Consider the following 20166-nt stretch of genomic DNA (forward strand, 5'->3'; position numbering starts at 1 on the left):
TGTTGTGGTCCCTAAGGCCATGTCCTTCCTTGTGGGGCAAAAAACATCTAAATGCTGCTGACCGCCACCATCTTGTTTATGACATTAGCTGCACCCAACAGATTTTGAATCTTTTTCATTGTACTTCTCAGTATGCCGGGAACGGTCTATGTGGATCCCCTTCATCGCGTGGCCGTGGCAGGCGGCACCCATGGCAACGAGATGTCGGGTGTCTTCCTGGTGAAACACTGGCTCAAACACTCTTCCCAGCTGGAAAGGGACACGGTCAGCGCTGTACCTCTTCTGTCCAATCCGAAGGCATCTGAAAAAGGAGTGCGCTATTATGAAAAAGACTTGAATCGGTGCTTCACTTTGGACATCTTATCGTAAGTTATATGTCATGTTTATGTGTCTATATAATATCTGTTTTAACACTAAGACCTTGTTTATATGGGTGGCAAGAGGGCAGTAAAACCAGGCCGTCAATCTGCCCACCCCCCCAGTCGCCCGCTGTAATGTCAGCACTGCATCCAAACAGTGCTGTATACATTGCTGCAATGCTTTGCATCACAACGTGGCATACACCATGTTGTGTTTGGCAGGCGGTGCAGCTTGCCAAACACAGCCATTGTAATGAATAGGGATTGCAATAGAAAATGCCCACTGTGATCAAAAAAACATAAAAAAACTTCATTCAGGAGGGAGCAGTAACACTTGGCAGCTGCCGCTCCACCCCATCTGAAAAGAGATCCACCATAGAACGCTTTTCAGAGGGGCAGTGGAGGCTGCAACCCATGTGGACCCATGTGTCCTAGTATCATGTGGACCCATGTGTCTTAGTATCACAGGCCTGAAATAGCCTATGGGGGTTTAAAATGAACCTGTCAAGATTAGTAATGTTTTGTATATCAGTATGATCTGCTGTTATTGAACTCTTACTGTGCACACAAGGGGATCATTGGGTTTACAATACAGTATATACAAGACCTTACAGAGGTGCTAAAGTTTCTTTTTTTCTTAATGCAAACATTCTAGAAAATGTCAAGTTAAAATAGTGCATACATTTAAAATTGCAGATCTGTGTTTATTGTGGCTTTATATGATTTCCAGCTATCGTGCAGGAATTGTGCAGGCATCGGGATCCTTCTGCTACTGTGCAGGCGTTGCAGCAGGACCAGGGATTTTCTATGACCTCTTGGTTTAAGCTCTGCAAGCTGCACAGCTGTGAGGTCCTAGGCTTTCTGCACCTCGCTCTAAGTATGTTATTATGCTTATATCACTGCACAGAACAGTGTGGCTCCTGACAGTAGCATTTAGTAAAATAAGAAGTGGCTGATCAAAGAGCAGGAGGCAGGGAGGATTAGGGTGGGGATAAAACAACCGTATTATACGCCTGATTCCTGGCAAAGAGTGTACTTCCTACAGAAAACGCCTCTAATGGAATGACATCACTTTCCTTAGAGGGTACCACCTTGTAGAGAACTCACAGAATGTCTTGCATTTTTCTCAATGAATAATACAGGGGCTCCTCTGATTGGACAAGGTGGAAATGAGGGGCTTATGACGTCACAATATCCACCTCATCCAATCGGAGAATGCCTTATGTTCATTGAAAAAAAAATACAGGGAGTTTTCTAAATGGCAGCAGTGCCGAGTAAGCAACCTCCAGTGATTTGTGTGCGGAGGGAAAGCCGCTGGAGCTGCTGTCGGAAGACACCAGCATGGACTGTATGTAACACTGGCTAGTAAATGTGTGTGTGTGTGTGTGTGTGTATATATATATATATGTATACACATACATACTGTATATCTAGATATGTATCTATAGATACAGGTGAAACTCGAATAATTAGAATATCGTGCAAAAGTAATTGCAGTAATTGCTGCAAAAGGGGCCCAAACCAAGTACTGAGTACAACTATGACATTGAAACTGTCACACGTTGGCTCTATTGCTCGTGAAGTGAGTGAAAACATACCGCGGATCCTCTCACTTCCTGATCCTCTCCCTGCGGAGGGATTCCCCTCTCCGAACCTTCAGCCCTGACTGGGGGGACGGACGGGGGAGGTGGCGGACATAGCTGGCTCTGCCTCTAGATAGGCAGAGCCTACTGTCAATCAGCCAGCGGGCTGGATCTCGACAGTCTTGTCAGGATCCGTCCCAGCTGAGGCGCTCTCCGCATATAGCCCGCTATAGGCTGAGTTTTAGGCCACGGGAGAACGTTACTATATGACCCTAAAGAGAACTATGGGGGGAAAAAAGGTTACTCCATAGTTCTCTTCTAACCTCCTGTCCCAGAGATGCAACAGAGAGTGAGAGGAGGCCAAAAGGGATTTCCCTCTTAGATAGCAGTCACCCAAACAGACAGCAATTACAACCTTACAGGAGTTTTAACCCTTTCCCACTCTATCCAAAACTACAAAAATAGTTTTTAATTTACATAATTTAAAGTCAAAATGTTTATTTTAAGATTATTTTATATTTTGGATAGGGCAGAGACACCTGTCGGGTGTTTATTGCTGTGTCCCCGGTGGGAGAATTGACCCTCTTTATTTGCCCTGTTTACCATTATCACAGTGATGGGAAATCCAAAACTTTAGAGTTGACACTTAAACATGAATAGAGAAGACGTGTTATAATGGTGACACCTGTTCCTAGGAAATATGTCTGAGGGGATTTTATGCTCACTTTGGAGTGATTTTGTCTAACTTCCTGGTGTGTTTCCAGGACAGGAAGTGAAGAGAGGTTTCCTCAACGGGACAGACAAAAAAAAAAAATCTGACAGTGATTTTAACTATTCTCTTTCCAAAACTATAACACAAAGTTTGCCCTTGAGATATAATTCAAGCACATATGTGTGTGAAAAGCGTATGCATCCTTCTGACTGCTCTCTGTACACTTTATATATGCTAGCTCAGGGGTAGGCAACCTCAGGACTTCAGCTGTGTAGATACTACAAATCCCATCGTGAGTCTGGGAGTCATGCCGGTGGCTGCCAGTCTTGCAGTGCCTCGGGATTTGTAGTTCCACAACTCCTGGAGTGTTGAGGTAACCTACCCCTGTACTAGCTGCTTGTGTTAATATATAATAGCAGAATGTTTATCACAAACTGATGACCTCTGCATTCCTTACTGCTGAGCAGCCAGACTTCTCTTATTGGAAGAAAGATGTCATCAGCTTAATAGACGTTAAAGATTAAATGGCTTTATGATTAATGACAAACCTATAGTGAAAGAAATACGCCTTTGCTGGACTCCTTCTGGAAACGCCGGTCGCGTGGAGCAAGCATGCAGCAAGTGAAATCTGAAGGAGGTCAGAATGCCCGAGCCACATTATTGTTGTGGGTTAGAGTCTTAAGCTGGCCATAAATCAAAGGAGTTATCTGAACAGTGACTGCAGCCAATCATCTCTTAGCACCCTACCAGGCATGTAAAAGTGGAGCAGCTGCCATGAGCTTGGTTTAACCACTCGAAGCCCATGACGTTTATAAAGGGCTTGTGGGCTTCAAGTGGTTAAACAGCTGCTCCAGGCCAATGAAGACATCAAGCTGTGAACTGCTATTAATATTTACCAGGTAGTGAAAATGTACAATAGACAAAAGGTCCACTGAGTTTAATTTAATCTGACTCTAATGTAATCCAATGAGATCCAACCTCACAAAGCTCTTCACATGTACAGTGGGAAGATCTGTTTCCTGTGGGCTATGCCTCATACACTGTAACCTAGGTCTCCACTGCAGAGCTATGCCCTATATCTACACTTTCCAGGGGGGCGGCAGAATACGCCGCCCCCCATACCAGTTGGGTAAGAGAAAAAAAATTATAATATAACCTGGTGCCTTGGACCTGGTGCTTCTTGGACTCGGGAACCAACGTGTCCACCAATGCCACCTGCTCCTACATGTACACCGGCTTCAGCTCCTTCCTCAATCTGATCACCGTGCTGTGCAATGTGTGCGTGGCCTTCTTCCGGATGCACTGGCAATCCATGTGCCGGACCACCTTGGGCACTGACACCCAAATCTCTGACTTCAGACAGCGGAAGAGCTTCCACAGGATCGCCAGGGCTGAGATGCAGATGGTCATCGTGCTCATCAGCACCTCCATGGTGGTGAGTCCGGGTTAGTGCAGCCTGTGAGCCGGATTATGTGTCAGGGCCTGTTCACATGAGATCAGGTCCTGATCAGCAGACGTGGAGCTGCTGATGCAGTGCGTTTTTGGCCGCGTTTTTGATGCGTTCAAGCAAAAAAAAATTTTTTTTTTTTTTTGTTGCTGGAGTGGGGCTGTTAGTATGTTAGCTGCAGCGCAGTGCGTTTTTGACGTGTTTTTGACGCGTTTGCGTTTCCGGACCTGACAAAATGTGACATGCAGTATTTTTTCTGTCGTAAGCTGAACGGACTGCGCACGTGAGAACTGTAGCCCATAAAACACATAGGGATACATTGGGATGCATTTTGAGTGCAGCAGCGTACGGAGCCGGTCAGCACACAAAACGGACGTCGTGTGAACAGGTCCTCGAGCGGGGAGAGGGTAAAGTTACAGAGCCCAGCAGTCAAAGGAGAAGATGGGTTACTGCAGAACTAGAGGGCCCAGCATATTTATAAGGATGGGCACACACCTTACAACCATCGCAAGACTTTTGTCTTGCGATGGTTGACTCATGATAACGCACAGCAGTGCACCACAAAAGGTTGAATAACACATTGCCTTAAAAGCATGTGCAGTGTTGTATGCCTGAACCCTAAATATACTTTCATCATATAGATTTTTACCTGACTTCCTGTCTAGTTGTGTTAGGGAAGGAGCGAAGTCCGCCTGTTTGCTGGATTGGACCCCAATCAGTGGCGTAACAACCGGGACCGGCAGGCAGCGAGTATCATAAACGGTGAGGCAAGCCATGAATCGATAACCAGGAGATCCAAATAGCAGGGAAGGGAGACAGGAGACAGGAAACAGGAAACATGAAATGAGGCGTCGTAGCTGCTTTGTGAATGGCAGAATAACTGAGCAACGAGTCTTGGCTGGGCAACCAGGCAACCAGGAAGCCACAGGTCCCTGTGAACCAATGGGACGGCTGGGAGAGGAGTGCTCGCAAGCCGTCCCCAGCAATGACCAGCACCCAATGCGACTAAGAAGCCACAGCAGTGCCACATGAGCATGTCACGCACACATGTCATGCATGCGCTCATGTGCTCACCTGCAGCCTGCCGGGCACCAATTCACCCCAGGAAGGAACCTACGATCTCCGTCGCACCCGCCGGACCACAGGTAAGAGGGCACCCCTGGTCCCACGACAAGTTGATAAAACTACGTCATGTTATATTGTGTAACGAAAGTCAAGAAAATACAGAGAGAACATATATTTTCTACCCTTGTGACTATTGTGTTTCCCCGAAAATAAGACCTAGTACTATTTTTGGGAATTGCTAAAATATAAGACCTACCCGAAAATAAGACCTAGTTGTGCAATAAAGAGAGGCGGGAAAAAATCAGCAGTGCCAACAAAGCCAGCGCTAGAGGAAGCGAGGCGGCACCGGAGGGAGCAGAGCTGCATAAGCCGATGCCTCCTCTATGGCGTCGGCTCCTGTCACAGGCGGAGTGATACCAAATGCACTCCGCCTGTGAGGAATCCATAGTGAAAGCGCGTGTCGCTCATTCTGGCCAGCGATTGGTTACCAAATTGCTCTTGAAAAGGTACGGCACCCCGATCACCATATTTTTGTGTGTTTTTTTGAGCCAGGCGTTTTTTGTGGCAGGCGCATGCGCAGTTCAGATGTTCGGCCGGGAGCAGGCCAGGATTCCCCACAAGGCCACCGAGGCCCAACCGGGCACAGAGGGGCGGCAGCAGTGTGAAATCCCTCGACGCCCGCAACATGCACAAGCAGGACTAAATGTACAGCGGGGAAGCCGATTGTACGTTTACAAGTGAACGCAGTCTCCACCCTGCACCTACCTCTCTCCATGCTGGCTCCGTCCTCCCCCCGGCCGCCTCTCTCCTGTCCCGAGTCCCTGCCGCCGATTCAGGGAGCAGAGCGGCAGAGTTAAAAGTAACCCTGCCGCTCCGTGTACACAGTGAGATGGGAGAGCCGTCTTCCCCTCTCACCTGTCACAGGAGTTCCAGCACAGTGCTGTGCTAGAACTCCTGTATTGGAGGTGACAGGGTCAATAAAGAGAACCTGAACACCGTGAGACATGAGCGAAGAGGAGGACAGAGGAGTCGGCGCTGTATCGGAGACCTGCACCAGCGCTGGAGGGACAGCTGAAAACTACAGGAGAGAAGAAGATTGGATTAAGAGGCATCATTTCAGGTAAGTCCTTACTTTAGCACTGTGTGTGTGTGTGTGTGTGTGTGTGTGAGGGGGGGGGGGGGAGTTAAACTCCATCACTGCAAGGCAATGGCAATAACAACTAAGCCACTGTGCATGCAGTTTTTCTTATATCGATGTGGCATTTCCTGCAATATCCTAATAATAACTAGTCAAATCTTTCCTCTAGTGCTCCAGACTCACCTGATGATCCATATGAAGTTTTGAGAGCGAAGGAGATCAACCGGCTGTTAGGCCCCAGAGGGAGCGCAAACGCATATGACATGATACTGGATCTACATAACACCACCTCTAACATGGGGGTTTGCCTGATTGTCAGTAGGGTCCATAATGCAGTGGAGATGCATGCCTGCCAATATATACAGGTAATGACTTATTTATAAAACAAAGTATAGAAGATTTATGCGGAACATGTACAAGCCGCAATGCAAGTGAACACAAACCCTGCCAATTTAAGCTGAACATGATGAAACAATACAGAGGTTACCTTTTGTAAAAAACAAACATGTGCCAAAATGAATTCGAGTTTGTTCCTGCCCACTCCTGCCTCTAAAGCTTCCCCATAGGCCAGTCAGGATGTCCATCACATCAAAGGGCATAAGGAAATGCTTGTGCGGTGGGAGGGGGCAGGGCCAGTCCAACCTTTACAGGAAACACTGGGATTTGCATATAAATTCAGAATGAGTGGTGACACAACACACTAGCGCACCTACCGTGTGTTGCGATAATTATGTAAACCAGACCTAAGAGTGATCGCCAATGGGGCAGGTTAACTACGCAGTTAACCCTTTACTTTCTCACAGTAGTTGTCAACACACGTTTTAATGCAAACCCACATAGTTCACAGCTTGCACTGTTGCAATTCTGACCTTTTAAACTATTTATCTGCCACATCCAGACAGGAATGTAGCAGAGTTTACAATACAGTAGCTCGCTACATAAGGGTGACAATTCTTGCATTTCTGGTTAGAACTTACAGAGATTATTGTATTTTTCGCTCCATAAGACGCACTTTTTACCCCCCAAAAGGCGGGCAAAAATGTCTGTGCGTCTTATCGAGTGAATGTGTGAAAGCTGAGGGAATGCCTATGGCCTGACGCCCGGGACGTGCAGTTTCAGGCGCCGGGCGAGTAGTTTTTTTGTACATTTAGCCCTGCTCCTGACAAGCAGAGCTAAATGTAAGTGTGGAGCCGCCGATAGTTTTCATACAAGTGATCTGATTAGATCACTTGTATGAAAGAAACAGCGGCGATCCTGTCCGCCCCCCTCGCCGTGGTTTTCGGGTTACCCCGCTTATCTGGGGGATCCGTGACCAAGGCATAGAGCTCACCATAGAGCCCGTAGAGCAGACTAAGAACGTCCATTCTTCCTCTGCTCTGTGTGATCACTGAGAACGTGACACTGTAATCACAGCGCCACCTGTCTCAGCTGTCAGGAACTACACAGAACCCTACCCTCCCTAGATGTGTCTTATGGTCAGGTGCGCCTTTTGGAGCGAAAAATACGGTAAATGAAATATCATTTTAATGAAAAGTAGAGAAACACAGTGTAGGAAATATTTGCAGAAAATATATTAACAACATAGACAAAAGGAATATTAAAATAAGCCAGTGAAAAATGCTTAGCAAAGTTCATCTGCTTTTTTGGTTCTGGGTAGGGTCCAATTCGTTTCAGTAAGTCCAAAATTTTGGAGAATTATGATGGCAGTGTGTTCAGTATGACTTCCACATTCTCCCCACACAGTTTGGGTTGATTAGTCCTCACTATTCTCACAACAGCTTCTTGCAGTCTCTGTACAGCATAGCATAGACTGGCATAGGGAGAAGCAGCACAAGGAACCCGTAAGTGGAGTTGCAATACTCATGTTATAACAAGGGGCATACTGATAGGAGGAGAGCACAGAGTGTGAGAGATAGAGATGAGCTTTCTACTTTCATTGTCCAACCACAGGCTGGGCAAGAGTAATAAACCTGCAAGTGTTACATATAACTCTGCCCTGCCAGATAGATTTGTAAATCTCCTGACTGGATTGACAGAAATACAAATCCTTTTGGCAGATAAAACAGCTCCCTACTGTGTTTTTTTTCTGTGTATTTAGCTGTTTGCCTGGAGTTCAGCTTTAAATTGTATTTCCACTTTTGCAACGGCTATTGTAGATTTGTTAAATGTTTCTCATCTAGAAGCATTGTACAATGATGAGGGAAAGCTCAGATTGTCCCTAGTCTTTCTATGAGGACAGACACAGTTTCCTGTCCCTTGGAAAATGAGAGAGAAGCTTGCAAAGGCCTGCTACACTGACACACAGTGGTGTATCTTGGTTTTGTGCTGCCCTAGGCAAGACTAAACACGTTGATCCCCCAGTCAAAGAAGCACCAGGTCCAGGAGTACTGGCAGTAATTCATGAATAATTTATAATATAATTTATTTATTTTCTCTCACCTAACTGGTTTGGGGGCAGCATTTTTTGGCGCCCCCCTGGAAAGTGCCGCCCTAGGCAAATGCCTTGTTTGCCTTGCAGTAGATACACCCCTGCTGACACACCTAAAAATTGCTGCATGTTACTGCTAATCGACAGAAATTTGGAGTGAGATTTGGTGATGTCACTACTATACTTTGCTGGAGGCTCTGACATGTTGATGTTTTAGTTAAAGGAGAACTATGAGGTGACTGATTTTCACTCGCCTCATAGTTCTAGTCGACCTGTGACAATGAGACTGTCACAGGACGGCTCAGTAGATCGGGAAGTGAGCGAACACATACGGGCGTTCGCTCACTTCTCGATCCTGTCACAGCTCTCTGCCGATCCACGCTCCGATCCACCAGCGCTGACTGGCGGAACGGACAGCGGAACGGGCGGGTACAGCTGGCTCTGTCTCTAGATAGGCAGAGCCAGCTGTCACTCACGCAGCTGGGCGGATCTTGACATCGATGTCGGGATCCGCTCCGGCGTCTCCGTATACCACGAGCTACAGCTCGCGGTATACTGAGACGCCGGAGCGGATCCCGACATCGATGTCAGAATACTGAGCTTAGGGTGACGGGAGGACGCTAGTTTGTGTCCTCCCGTTACCCTAAGGAGAACTATGGGGAAAAGCCCTGACCCCATAGTTCTCCTTTAAGTAAAGGTAATGGCAGGTAACGCTACTCCTGCCAAAGGATCCCCTACTGGGATGTAATAGTGTTGCATGTAAGAGCCATGTCAGCTTTAGCATAGCTATTGGTATGGCCACACATATTGTGGTCCCCAACAATAACCCAGACAAAATTGGGTGCCACAAGGTTGGCTTAGGTATGGCGCTAACAACTCTATCCTGATTAAAAAAAAAAGTAATTGTTTTGAAACTAAGTTCAGAGAAAAAAAAGTAATTGTTTAGGTCTAAGTTCTTTTTGAAGACTTCACTTCACTCTTTGATATTCATTTTAGTTTAGAAACTTATAAAAGCTAACCAAGGTTTCAAAATTCTCGATAGAGATGCACCGAAATGAAGTTTTCAAAACTGAAAATAAAAAAAAAGATGTCTAACCCTTTCAAAATATTTTATTTTTATTGATGTATTTATTTTCATAAAATTATATATTTTTTCCTTTACTGTTACTGTCTAAACAGACCCCTGATATTTCCCTTTTAACCCCTTCATGACTGAGGCCTTTTTTTCATTTTTTGTACCCATGTTATATTCCAAATTTTAGGCCTGAAAATTACTTAAGGCCCCGGGTGTAGGACTTCTGAGTTTTCTCCGACTTTCCTGATTTTGCACCCTTGTTCCAAGTAAATCAGCACAACGGCCTAGCAGCTAACTAACATACACACATGGCATGCTTTTTATCTGTATTTCCTGAGGAAACATAGAAAACATATACATATTAGGTACTATGCTATGTATAAAAGAAGGAAAAAATGGCTGGATTGTCCCACTATCAACCACCAATCTTTAGCAGGGCTGTTGGGAAGCTGCAAGAAGGTCATGTGATCTTCTTATGACATTCAGCTTGAATCTCTTCTATTTTATGTCATCATCTAGACTCATCTTCCGCATTATAATCCAAGGATATATGTGTACGCGAAGCCTGGGACAGACCTCTATAGCGTGGACTCTGTTGCCAAATGTGGTCTTGGTGAGTACAAGAAGCAGTGTTTAAAGTCAGTAGGTTCCTATGTGTTATATGTTAGAAAAAGGCCACTACTACAAACGCATCTGCTTTCTTTAACATCTCACCCTGAGAGGGCTGATTCCCTAACATCTATTTTTTTATTTATTTATTTTTTTGTGTGTTTTTTTTTTTTCCTGAATTTTTTTTTATAAAGTAGACATTGTTGGTAAACCGCTAAATACACAATAAAAATGCACATGTAAACCTGCCAAAGGGATTTGGCCAAGGATTTTTGAAGTCACCATAAAATCTTTACCTTGGAGTCCTTTAAGGGGCACAGGAAGTCCTAAACCTTTGGGTTATACTGCCGTCCACAAGAGGATTGGGCACTGGCAAACAAAAAAGTATAAGCCTAGGGTAAAACCCCTCCTAGTACCAGCATACCTCAGTTTTGTAGCAAAGCAGTACAGAGAGCATGATCATAAACACACAGGGGTCTGTGTCTCTCAATGGATTCCAAGAAAAGGGTCTTACGATGGGTATTTACTTGTCCATTGAAGACAAAGGAAGTCTTAAATCCTTGGGGCATCCCAAAAAACAGCCCTACCGAGGGGTAAGCAACATAGCAATCAATTGCTAACAAGCCAAATGTAGCAACAGGAAGCTAGGGACTGTCTGCTTAAGTTGCTGCTTGAAGGGCTATACACCCAAAGCTAACATCAAATGAGCCTGAAACGTTCACCTGGTAGGACTAAAGTACATGTGCACAGAAGACCATTTGGCAATGTTAAAAATCTGGCAAAAAACTGCTTAATGCTGAAAAGCCCAAAAGGCACTCACAGACGTAGTGTAATGAGTCTCAACAGGAAAGGAGAACCCAATCCTTGAGACCATCATTTGCAAATAAAAGCATTCTATCAGGTACCTGACCGGAGACTCCGCTGAGAACGGGGCTGCCCGTGCACCTCTTGTCCCACACCTCTGGAAGTAGTGACAGGGGATGTAAGGACAGAGCGGAGCACAGGTGCCGATACTGGCGGCTGGCCGGTTCTTGAGGAGGCGCTTGAGTGCGTTGGACCAGCCGGTGAATCGGCAGGACCGAGATGACACCGGGACCTCTTGAAACCAGAGCAGGCAATGGGTATGAGGCCAAGGAAGCACTGGCTGGATGTCGTTGCTCAGGATGCTGTTGGAGCGATCCACCAAGTGGCAGACCAGGAGGGAAGTCAGGTTCAAGATGAGGTCATACACAGGGAGCCGAATCTTGAGGTGCCGAATCACAGATCAGGATACAAGAACAGAGTACAGGGCACACAGGGACAAGCTGAAGACCACTCAGCAACTTGGTCATGGCATCATGTCTGTGTGATGTTGGGGAGCTCACAGAGCACTGGCACAGGCTTTTCCTTTAACCAAAAAGTCTTTATTATTCTTCTGTAACATAAAGGAGCTTTAATTCCACACACATAACAGAAAATAAACGTGTCTCACTGACAAAGTCCCAAACCTGGGGGAGTCCTTTCCCAGGAATATAAGTCCTGCCAGCAAGGCACAGCACAGCAATACAGCAAGTCTCTCTCTCACAGCTACAGCTGGTTAGTTCCTCCTCAACTTCCAGTGTGATAGTCCCAGGACTTTACCGTATTTCTCTGTAAATACAGTCCTCAGTATTACTCAGCAGCCTTCCTCAGCTCCAAGTGTTATCTCAGGGTTCCCCAACCCTCTTGACCTCTCCAGCCTTACTGACTGTGTCCCTTGTGCTCGTGCACGCAGCAGAGTCTGCCTGTGGTCGTGTGCCTCCTGCACACCCACAGCTCTCCTCCCCTGAACTCTGGTCCGGGCTCTTAATAAGGCTGCTCTCAGTCTCTCTACGCCTTCCAGCCCTCCAGGCGGTTCCTCGTGTGCCTCCAGCGCACATACAACCACCTGGCTCCACTCTGGCTTCTGGACACAACCTGTCCCTCTTCCCAGCAGGAGCCCTCATGTGCCTGCAGCCCACACCAACTTCTCCACCACTTGAGCTCTTGTCTGAGCTCTTAATTAGGCTGCTCTCAGCCACCTGATGACTGGCAACACCTGACCTCAGGACTGGGGATTTCATCCCACCCAGAACACAAAGAAATCTCCAGAGATCCAGATTCCAGCTACAATCCAGAAAAACTGGAAGGAAATGAAAGGCCAGTTTCTTCCCTGCAGAACTATTTGCATTCTGGAACCTCTCAGCCCCTCTGGCTGGATTTCCTGGGTGACCGTGTTGCCAGCATACTCTGTGGCATTGCCACGCACTGCCACATCTGTTTAAATAGGATAGTATTCATGCTAATGAGCGTGCACCTGTACGCTAACAAGCACGTTTCTGCGCGCTCACGTACGCGTGCTATCGCACATAAACGTTCCCGTACGCGCGCGTTCACCTGCTAAACCGCACGTTTTCCAGGAACTTTGGGCAATGGATTGCATACTTGTGTGCGTGCACGTTTATGGGCAGGAGTCCATCTGCAGGTAAGTCTCTTACACATTCCTTTATTTTATATGAAGCAATAGATACTTTTGTAGAACTCTGAGATTTATAAGAAGCCGCTTTGTTTTTTCTTTTATAATGACTTGTGTGTCTTTCGCTGCAGGGTTTGAGTTAGGTCCTCAGCCGCAGGGGGTTGTCCGTGCTGATATACTGCAGAAAATGAAGACAGTTATTGAAATGACTTTGGACTTTATTAATCACCTCAACAAAGGTACGAGTGAGAAATGATTTACTAAAAAATAAAGCAGATCATTACAAAAAAAAACCTGATATTTCAAGCAGAGCTGCATTTGTTAGCGGAAATCTCCCGTTCCATTCCTACCCGACCTAGGGTTGCCGCCCGGCTGGTTTCCTCCCGGACAGTTCGGTTTTGGAGTCTTGGTCTGCTATCAGCTGTCCGGGTTTTGTGAGTTCATTATGCTTTGCCTTTTTTCCTGATCCTATACATTGTCGTATTGGACTGTGGCTGCGACATCTTGGATTGGGGTGTCAGGGAAAGTCTTGCTGTACCGGGTGCCCTCAGCTCACTTTCTACTAATGGCTCGGAGACTGCTTGCAGCACACTTGCTGATGGTGGCAATATCTTCAGGCTGGAGTTATGGCGTCCTCTTTAGGTCTGTTGGGTGTGGCTGGGTACTTTCAGCTGAGGTCTGTACTACAGTCATGCAAGACTTTATGATCCAAATGACCCGGTGTTTGCTGACTTGGAGGCCAGAAGCGTGCTCCTGTGTCCTCACCAGCAGATTGTGTATAGGATTATCTGCAGCCTTAGCAGCTGCTGAGCCATCGGCCACAGAGACTCTAGATTCTGAAACTAGAGATCAACCTGTTGCTTCTACCAGGGACGTGCGGTCAGGGGAGGCAAAGCCTCACCTAGTATTATGGAGGAAAAGGCTGTCAGCTTCAAGTATGAAGCTGACAGCTTTTTCTCCAGTCAGAGTGGCTTATTACAGGTTACTGAGCAGGGAAATCCCCCCCGCTGTGTAACCTGTCATGGACGGAGCGCTGCCTGTTAATTACTTAAAGGCTGCATATTGCGTAAATTCCTTAATGAACAGGACTTCTTGGCAATTAAGCGTTCGCAGGAAAATGGCTTCTCGTTGCAGTCTCTGGTGTCTAAGTCCTTTGCATTAGAGTTCAGTCCTTCCTTGTTTAGAGTCCATAGTGAAGTCCGTACTCAAAGTTTGGGCTGCTGGCTTTTTTTCAGAGAAGAATGGCATCCCACTTGTAGGTGTTGCCCCTCAAAACTTGTATAAAGGTGAAATACAATGTATTTCACTTGCCCACCTCTAGGTGGCAGCATAGTATCAAGAATTGCCATCAGTAGTCAAGATTGAATAAGTCTTGACCAATCTAGGTGTGATTGTACACAAGGTTTCCCCATAACACTATCCCATTGTGATACGAATAATGGGGAACAATACAGGGCAGGCATACCATTGTGTCAGGGTACCATGTGCAGGTGTCCCCACACGGCATGCAGGTACCCACACGGGAGGACCAAATGCGTGACCACACTAGACAATGCCTATGAGCTTATGAACGTACAGTTTATTAGACACACCAAAATAAAGTAACCACAAACAAGTGATACAGGACTCGGGATACAGGTTAGGGCAACAAGGAGGACTCAGGTAATGGCGACAATACTGTGGCACCAGGCTCACTTAATCGAGGGATTAAATACCCTCCCAGATCATCAACAGGTGGTGCCTAATTGCAGAGACACCTGCGGGTGAGCCCTGGAGCTGCAGGTCCTGGTTCTAGTGTCACAGTGCCACTTGGAGGCGCTCAGGTCCCTGACAGCCACTGGCTGCCTGGAGACACCTGCAGGTGAGCACTGGAAATGCAGGAGCTGCTCCGGCGCCACCTAGAGGCGCTGGAGCATCAAAAACCAGTTTTGTCTGTTTAGAAGGCACCTTCCATTGTGAGAAACCAGCTCTCTGTCAACAGCCAAGCAGACGCTTTTGCAAATCCTGTGGGTGTCCGAAATATCCATTAGCATCGCAACACAGAATCATAAAAACTAATTAAAAAAAACTCTTGGAGCATGTGACTTGCTGATCTCTGTTGTGCTTCATACATGCATACAGACCTGTACATCAATGTAAATGTGCTAGTGACTTATCTTCACAGGCATTCAATGATTTTGTGCCTTTTTTAGATAAGCTCACCTCATAACAGGCAGCATAGCCTGCCTAAATGTGAACTCCTCTCCACTCTACCAAAGACCAGGTTATCCCTGTCCCAGGAATGCAGCTCTGGAATTTGGGAAGTCTTTCTTCCTGTCCCACTGGCGACGAATGCTAAGCACCTTGTTAGTGCAGGGGACTCGGTTGTCAGAGGAATCTTGTTTCCTGATAAGCATCCTGGAGCTTTTGGCAATTTGTCTGTTCCTTCAGTGTTGGATCACCCTGTTGGAGGCTCATCCAATCCAGATTTAGATGGAAAACACAGCGATCGTGGCATGCATCAACCACCAGGGAGGAATCAGAAGCATTGCTGTGGCAAGTGGTAGAGCTGATTTTGTCCTATGGCACCTATGGTTAGATGCATTGCTTTACCCAATCAGGGCTTCACACGGCACTGTGCGGTGTGCAGTGCCTTGTGAGGCGCTCGGCTGGTGAAAAGCCCACCGAACGCCCTGATAGTTCGCCGAACACACACTACCGATGTTCGAGTTGAACTGTTGTTGGACTCGAACATCGAGCCCATCCCTAATCCCCAGTGGCTCAGCCTCCAACAGAGATGTGTCCTTATTGCATGGTGTAATACCATGGGTGAAACTACGGTTGCCACCTTTTCTTTCAGCGAAACCCGAGCACTCTAGCGACGTGCAGACATTTTTTGGGGGAGAATGAGTCGCGGCTTATTCATACTATATGTAAATATCACAGTTGAGACTATTTTCAGTGAGGGGGGCAGTAGCTCCGATCTTAATTTTGGTTGCCCCTGTATGCCTGACATCTTGTGTTCGGGTTTTCGCTGCCATGAAACAGCATTCAAAACCCGAACTGTCCGGGTGAGTCCTGGACAGATGGCAACTAGGGATGTACCGATACCACTTTTTTAAGACCGAGTACTTTTGATCAAGTACTCATTGCACGCTACCCGGCTTCCTGATTGGCCGGGAAGTCGGCTCCATGCTCTCTCAGCGTGTAATGATGTGCTGCCGGGCTTCCTGATACAGGAAGTACTCGTGCTAGGTATCGGAGCATTTGGGCGAGTACGAGTACTAACCCAAATACTCGATATCGGCACCGATACCGATACTAGTATCGGTGCATCCCTAGGTGAAACAGAGCCTGAAATTGGCACTCCTGTAAAAATGGACATATAGAGTTCACCTTGATTGTGGACTTGACATGTCTGCTGTTAGGGGCGTATTACTAATTTGTTATTGTGATGACAGGTTCACTTTAAATGCAATAGACTAAGGCTAGTAATTCACATATGTTCAACACTGCCTTCTAGGAATGGAGTTTCCAGCTTTTGAAACTGATACTTACCAGTGTTCTGGTCAGGTGGATTTTCCCCGGTCATCGGATGGGGAGATATCAGCGGTCATCCATCCTTCCCTGCAGGTACGTGCCGTATCAATTTTTGGAGATAAATGGATTGTATTTAGGGTTGTGTCATACTTAATAATAACAATGTTATCTCGGGAATGTAACTGGCATAATGTGTGTAACATCATAATGCCAGGAGGTGGGTGGGTAGAAACATATACTGTAAGTATGTAACTGGCTTATATACCACACATTATATATTTCCTGAAAGCCAAGACCCTGTAGAATAAAATCTTGGCAGTTTAACATTTTTATGTTGCACAATATTAGCGTAACGTATTATCACACCCCCAGGGCCGGGGCTAGACTACTTTGCGCACTAGGCAAGACCAGCTACTTGCCCCCCTCAGTCCTCCTCCCGCGGCGCAACCCCCTATCCCCCCCCCCTCCCCCTCATAAGCAGCCGGGAGCAATATCTAGACTGCTATTGGCTATTTTAATTTGAAATAGCCAATAGCAGACTGGCTATTGAAACCCACCACTGAGCAGATGAACTAACCTAACAGAGAAAGTTGTCTCTCAGTTCCGCTCCTCTGATCAGTGGGCGGGTACAATAGCCAGCCTGCTATTGGCTTTTGCAATTTGAAATAGACGAGGGGCGCCGTGCCGTGGAGGAGGTGAGTGTTCGAGGCTGCACCCTAGGCAATAGTGCGCCGTAGGCGGCTGCCTAGTTTGCCTAGTGGCAGCACCGGCCCTGCAAACCCCAAAATGGAGTGAAAAATGCCCTTAAATGCCCCAAAACACAATTAAATACCCATTAAAAAAAATAAAATATAAAAGATGAGGTTACAACGAGTAAATAGATACCCAACATGCACAGCTTAAAAATTGTGTGTGTCCGTGAAACTCAAATTTCAGTACCCCAGAAAGTCCATAGACGACGTTTTAAAAGCCCCCACAGGTCATCAATTTAGAGATACGCATAAATACTGGCCCTAGAATTATTGCTCTCACTTCAGCGTGTGTGGCAATACCCAACATGTGTAGCGTGATTGTCGTTTTCATACGTAGGCGCACCCAACGCGCATTTACGTGAAGACGTGCATGCTCGCAGGGGACATTAATTTTTTTTCAAATTATTTTTACATTTATTTCATTTAATATTAATTTTAAAAACTGTTATTTTTTTTTTTCTACTTTACTTTAATTGGTATCACATATCACATACGAAGCTCTGCCAGGGGCGTAACTAGAAATTACAGGGCCACATACAAAATTTTGCTACGGGGCCCTGTGATTTCTAGTTATGCCCCTGAACCTAATGCTCTGAGAACCGGCGACTTCCTTCAGAAAACTGTTCACATGTTTGGCATGTTATCCTATTACAAAATGAATGAGGGGAAATCCCAGATATTAGATTTAAATTTAAACCCTACAATGACTTGTAAATTACAAAAAGAATTCCCATTCAGCTGGGCTGATTAAAAAATCCCTTATCTAGTTATTCTTTTGTCGTTCACATCCAACGCCACATACAAACAACACTTCCTCCCTCTCCTAGAAAATCTTACAATGGAATTGTCCCGTCTCAGTAAATTTGAACTATCTTGGGTTGGTAGACCTTTGACTTTTTTAAGATGGCCATTCTTCCCAAGAAGATTATGTATTATTATTATTATTATTCAGGATGTATATAGCGCCAATAGTTTGCACAGCGCTTTACGTCCTTTTTTTTTATAAATTGCAAAGCATTATCGACAGCTTTATTTGGCAAGGTAAGAAAAGCAGAGTACCACACTCCTTTTTATGGCGACACAAACGTTTGGGAGGAATGGGCTTTCCTAACGTAAAACATTATTATCAGGCCTCCCATTTAGACCGATTTACAGCTTGGTTTCAAACACCATCCCACACATTACGACTAGTTAAGGAACACAATGTTGTCCCTATGGGCGATATTAAAGCTTGGCTGATAGCCCATTCTCTAGACAAAATGCTTAAGCCTCCTGATTATCCCACTATCCTGTCCACCCTTCAAGCATGGCGCTTTTTAACTAACTATAAAGAAATTAATACCAATCCATGTGAAGTCCCCATTCAATTGAGAACGTATGAATAACATATACCTTACCATAACCTTACTTCTTGGCACAAAAAGGGACTTTACTATCTTCTACCCCCGGCAGGGAGTTCCGGGCGTTAAGTTGCGCTTTCTACATTTAGTCCTGCTTTGGGAAGGCGGGACTAAATGTAGTGTGGGGAAGCCGCTTGTTCGTTTACAAGTGATCGTCGCGATCAGTTGTAAAATGTGTGCAGCCTGTCCGTCCTCCCCCACACCTACCTCTCTCCTCTGGTTCCGTCCTCCCCACGGCCGCCGAGTCTCTCCTCACTGGCCGCCGATGCAGTGAGCAGAGCAGCAGAGTTAAAACTAACCCTTCCGCTCCGTGTATACAGCGAGAGGGGAGAGCTGTGCTCTTCCCATCTCATCTGTCACAGGAGTTCCAGCACAATGCTGTGCTAGAACTCCTGGATTGGAGGTGACAGGGTCAATAAAGACAACCTGTCACCTCCAAAGGTTATCACACAGGGGCGTGTTTGCTAGCTCCTGTGTGATAGCAATAAAGTTAAGTGAAACATTTTTTTACACTCCATTTTCCTTCCTTCTCATATTCCTACATGTTAAGCCTTTCGTATAAACAAACTATAAGGATTTTCTGTTAAGATACCCATTAATGTCATAATAATCATATATCTGATTTATAACCCTGGCCTCACGGTCACTTGATATCTATCTATCTATCTATCTATCTATCTATCTATCTATCTATCTATCGATCTATCGATGGATAGATATATACAGTACATCTATAAGGTATTGTACTCTTTGGTTCTATAGTTGCAATGTTGTAATCCTTGTTATTTTCACCAAAAAACCTAAAGTTAAAAAACCTCAACCAATAACCTGTCTTTGTAGGATAAGGATTTTTCATTGCTACATCCCGGTGACCTGATCTTTCTGACTCTGGATGGACAGTCAATTCCTTACAGTGGAGAGAAGCCAATTTACCCGGTCTTTATTAATGAAGCTGCTTATTATGAGAAGAAGATTGCCTTCATACTGGCTGAGAAGATCCGGGTGTCTGTCCCAGCTCTGAGAAGACAGACACACTAAATCCCAAAGCCAAATGCCTGCTTGTTAAAGGACTATTTTATTTTAAAGTGTTTCTCTGTCAAAAGTTTTTTGTTTTTTCAGTTTTGGATTGACTAGGGAATGGTTAAAATCTTTGCCGGGTTTTTCTTGCTGTCTTTGTCTTACTTGGGAGATTTTTTCTGACTTTTTGCCCTGGAGACACAACAGCAAGAAAGAGGAAAGAGATAGAACAGGTATCCCCATTTCAAGATTCCCCCTCACTTCCTGTTTCAGTGACAGCTGTCGAATTTTGGATTTCCCATCACTTTCTGCCTGAGTGATAGTGGTCACCAGGACAAATGGAGAGGTTGCATCTCCCCAGCATTGACACACACACACAAAAAAAGTGACAGGGTTCTAACCCTTCCCTACTCTATCCATAACTAAGGGGGGAAAAAAGGGTTGACTGAAACACTTTGATACACATGATAAGTGGGACTCTATTTTGTTATCTTCAATGTGGTAGCATAGTGCAGTCCACCCCACCACCGCATTTGAAGACAAAAGCTGCACCCTTTCTTGATGCTAACTCGCATTTACTGCATGAACC

At 45.7% G+C, this 20166-nt stretch overlaps 1 protein-coding gene across 1 annotated transcript in view; it reads left to right on the top strand.

Annotated features, from left to right (window-relative positions):
• Positions 1–19623, top strand: part of ACY3 (aminoacylase 3) — a 24955-nt gene extending 5332 nt beyond the window's left edge. Inside the window, exons 2-7 of the mRNA XM_018568972.1 lie at positions 132–365; positions 6474–6669; positions 10327–10420; positions 13021–13128; positions 16392–16501; positions 19401–19623. Coding sequence (XP_018424474.1) covers positions 133–365; positions 6474–6669; positions 10327–10420; positions 13021–13128; positions 16392–16501; positions 19401–19598 — 939 coding nt within the window. The 5' untranslated portion in view covers position 132 and the 3' untranslated portion in view covers positions 19599–19623. The remainder of the gene's footprint in view (positions 1–131; positions 366–6473; positions 6670–10326; positions 10421–13020; positions 13129–16391; positions 16502–19400) is intronic.
• Positions 19624–20166: the final 543 nt, after the last annotated feature.

Source organism: Nanorana parkeri, unplaced genomic scaffold (genome assembly GCF_000935625.1).
Source record: "Nanorana parkeri isolate BGI_ZX_2015 unplaced genomic scaffold, ASM93562v1 scaffold1269, whole genome shotgun sequence".
NCBI classification, from domain to species: Eukaryota; Metazoa; Chordata; class Amphibia; order Anura; family Dicroglossidae; genus Nanorana; species Nanorana parkeri.